Consider the following 2,115-nt stretch of genomic DNA (forward strand, 5'->3'; position numbering starts at 1 on the left):
GTATTAAAAGTAGAAGTATTGATTTAAAATGAGCAGTTATATTTTCTGTAATGACATTTATTAGGAGGCGACATCACCACCCAAAAAAATGCAGAAATTACTATATTATATTAAAATAATGAATTTACCGTATGTTAAATTTAGGATGCACTAATCTAGCAGTATCAGTTTGTATACTTATATCAAGTGTGCCCAAACCTTTTCTCCAAAATATAAATCTATCCGAGGGCTCTGGCCCAATATACTGTAATTCATGAAATACAAATACTTCTTAAGTACAGTCCTTTTATTTTAATGATTATGTCCTGCTGGAGTGTGACATGATTTGTTTGTGTTCAAACTACGGTATCAGAATTTTATATACTCCTCATTCAACCACAATTAAATTCACTCTATCTAGGAGGCACAATTTATATGGATGGTATTTATTTTTTACAATAACAAGCTGGAATGAAAACAAGTAAAAATGAAATAAAAAGAAAACAACTTTTTACTTCTTGTCTTTTTTTAATGTAAGTTGAAAGTACATATTATTGTGTGAAAATGTAAGACGTAGAAGTAAAAATTAGGCTGAAAATAAATTACTCAAGTAAAGTACAGATACCTAAAAATTCTACTTAAGTACAGTAACAAGGAATTTGTACTTGGTTACTTTACAACTCTGCTTTTCAGGAGTTACCTGGGTCACTGCAGTACACCACCTTCCCCTCTCCAACAGGCTTGGGTGCGTCCTCATAACCTAACAGCTGATAAAAAGGCTCTGGCTCAGGAGGCTCCCACTCTACAAAATATACACTCTCTTGGTCAATAAACTTTATATTAAAAATGGAGCATCGCAGCAAGATGTCAAACAGTTTAACTTCACTCTTTTTACTTGGATTTGTTCATCTGATCAGTTAATAAGCCTTGTGATGAAAACTTACCTATGTGCTGTATGACGTCGCTGATGACCTCACACTCTACGGGCCAACGAGGGCAGGGACTAGTTGGGAATTTGACAAGGTCCAAAGGTGCCCTCAAACTCAGGACAGGTTTGCCTTTGTGGAAGTTCAAAAGCAGCTGCCTGGTGCGCAGGGTCTCGCTTAAATTTATAGATACTGTAGGGGAAAAAACACTAACTACTGCTTTTTACATCCTTTAAGGTAGAAAATATAGATGAKCACACACATTAGCAGAAGTGAGATTTTTTAAGTAAACACACTGCTTTCAAATGCAGACATTTCACTRGCTTACGTTGTTCCCTTCCTGCACATTCGTCCTCCTCTTCCTCTGTGTTTGAGTCACTGGTGTCTGAACTGTCCAACAGGTTGGTATTCAACAAATTCCTGATGACGGAGGTGATGGATGATGTTCTCACTGCCTGGTAAGGAAAAACACAAGTCTTTTTATTTTATTCATGACACAGAGAAAAACAAAACAGCTGCAAGATAGTCTATGGAGAGCACTGATTTCTTTTTTCTTTGTTTCCATTTTTAATCTACCATTTAAACAAAAGTTTACTATGCTTTAGTATTATTAGTGTCACAAACAGCAGCTGGATAAAGTAAACTGAACTTTAGGCCACACACTATTACAGCTACTAAAGTTTTTTTTTTTAACATAAACGGATGAGTGAAAACAAATTTATTTTTGTATAATCAAACTGTTTTGTTCAGGCCCTAGAGCAAAATAGAAACAGCTAATTTGCTAAACAGCTTGTGATTCTTTTAGCTTTCTGATGTTAACCTAACTTAGCATCTGTTGATCTTTCATGACTACGTTTGAATTTATTTTTTATAAGTTACCCTGTTACTTACCTCTGTCATAGTTAAAGATATGCAATTTGAAAAACATTAGGAAAAAAAAAAGACTTTTTAGAAGAGAAAACCTGCGTCAAACAGGGACGGATACTGAAGCCCCCCACACTGTCAGCACGTTCATCAACAAAACACTGGTTGCCATAGAGGCAAAGGGGCAGGGCTTAAAGGAAATTACTATTCTAGTACTTTTGCAAAGTACCTTAAAAAACTTAATATATGATAATTTTGTTAGGACAACTTTAATTTTACTCAATAATAACGCAATGGTTTTGAAAAACAGTTTTAATTACTTTTTACAAAATATACAGGTTTCTTA

The 2,115-nt window shown here is 34.6% G+C and overlaps 1 protein-coding gene across 1 annotated transcript in view; it reads right to left on the reverse strand.

The window, feature by feature from the left end:
- The window catches only part of agbl2 (AGBL carboxypeptidase 2), a gene marked incomplete in the record, with an annotated part of 11,901 nt that extends 9,803 nt beyond the window's left edge, over nucleotides 1-2,098 (reverse strand). The window contains 4 exon segments of the mRNA XM_014005608.1: nucleotides 680-781; nucleotides 924-1,097; nucleotides 1,234-1,360; nucleotides 1,797-2,098. Coding sequence (XP_013861062.1) covers nucleotides 680-781; nucleotides 924-1,097; nucleotides 1,234-1,360; nucleotides 1,797-1,805 — 412 coding nt within the window.
- Nucleotides 2,099-2,115: the final 17 nt, after the last annotated feature.

Source organism: Austrofundulus limnaeus, unplaced genomic scaffold, assembly GCF_001266775.1.
Source record: "Austrofundulus limnaeus strain Quisiro unplaced genomic scaffold, Austrofundulus_limnaeus-1.0 Scaffold31, whole genome shotgun sequence".
Lineage (NCBI taxonomy): Eukaryota > Metazoa > Chordata > Actinopteri > Cyprinodontiformes > Rivulidae > Austrofundulus > Austrofundulus limnaeus.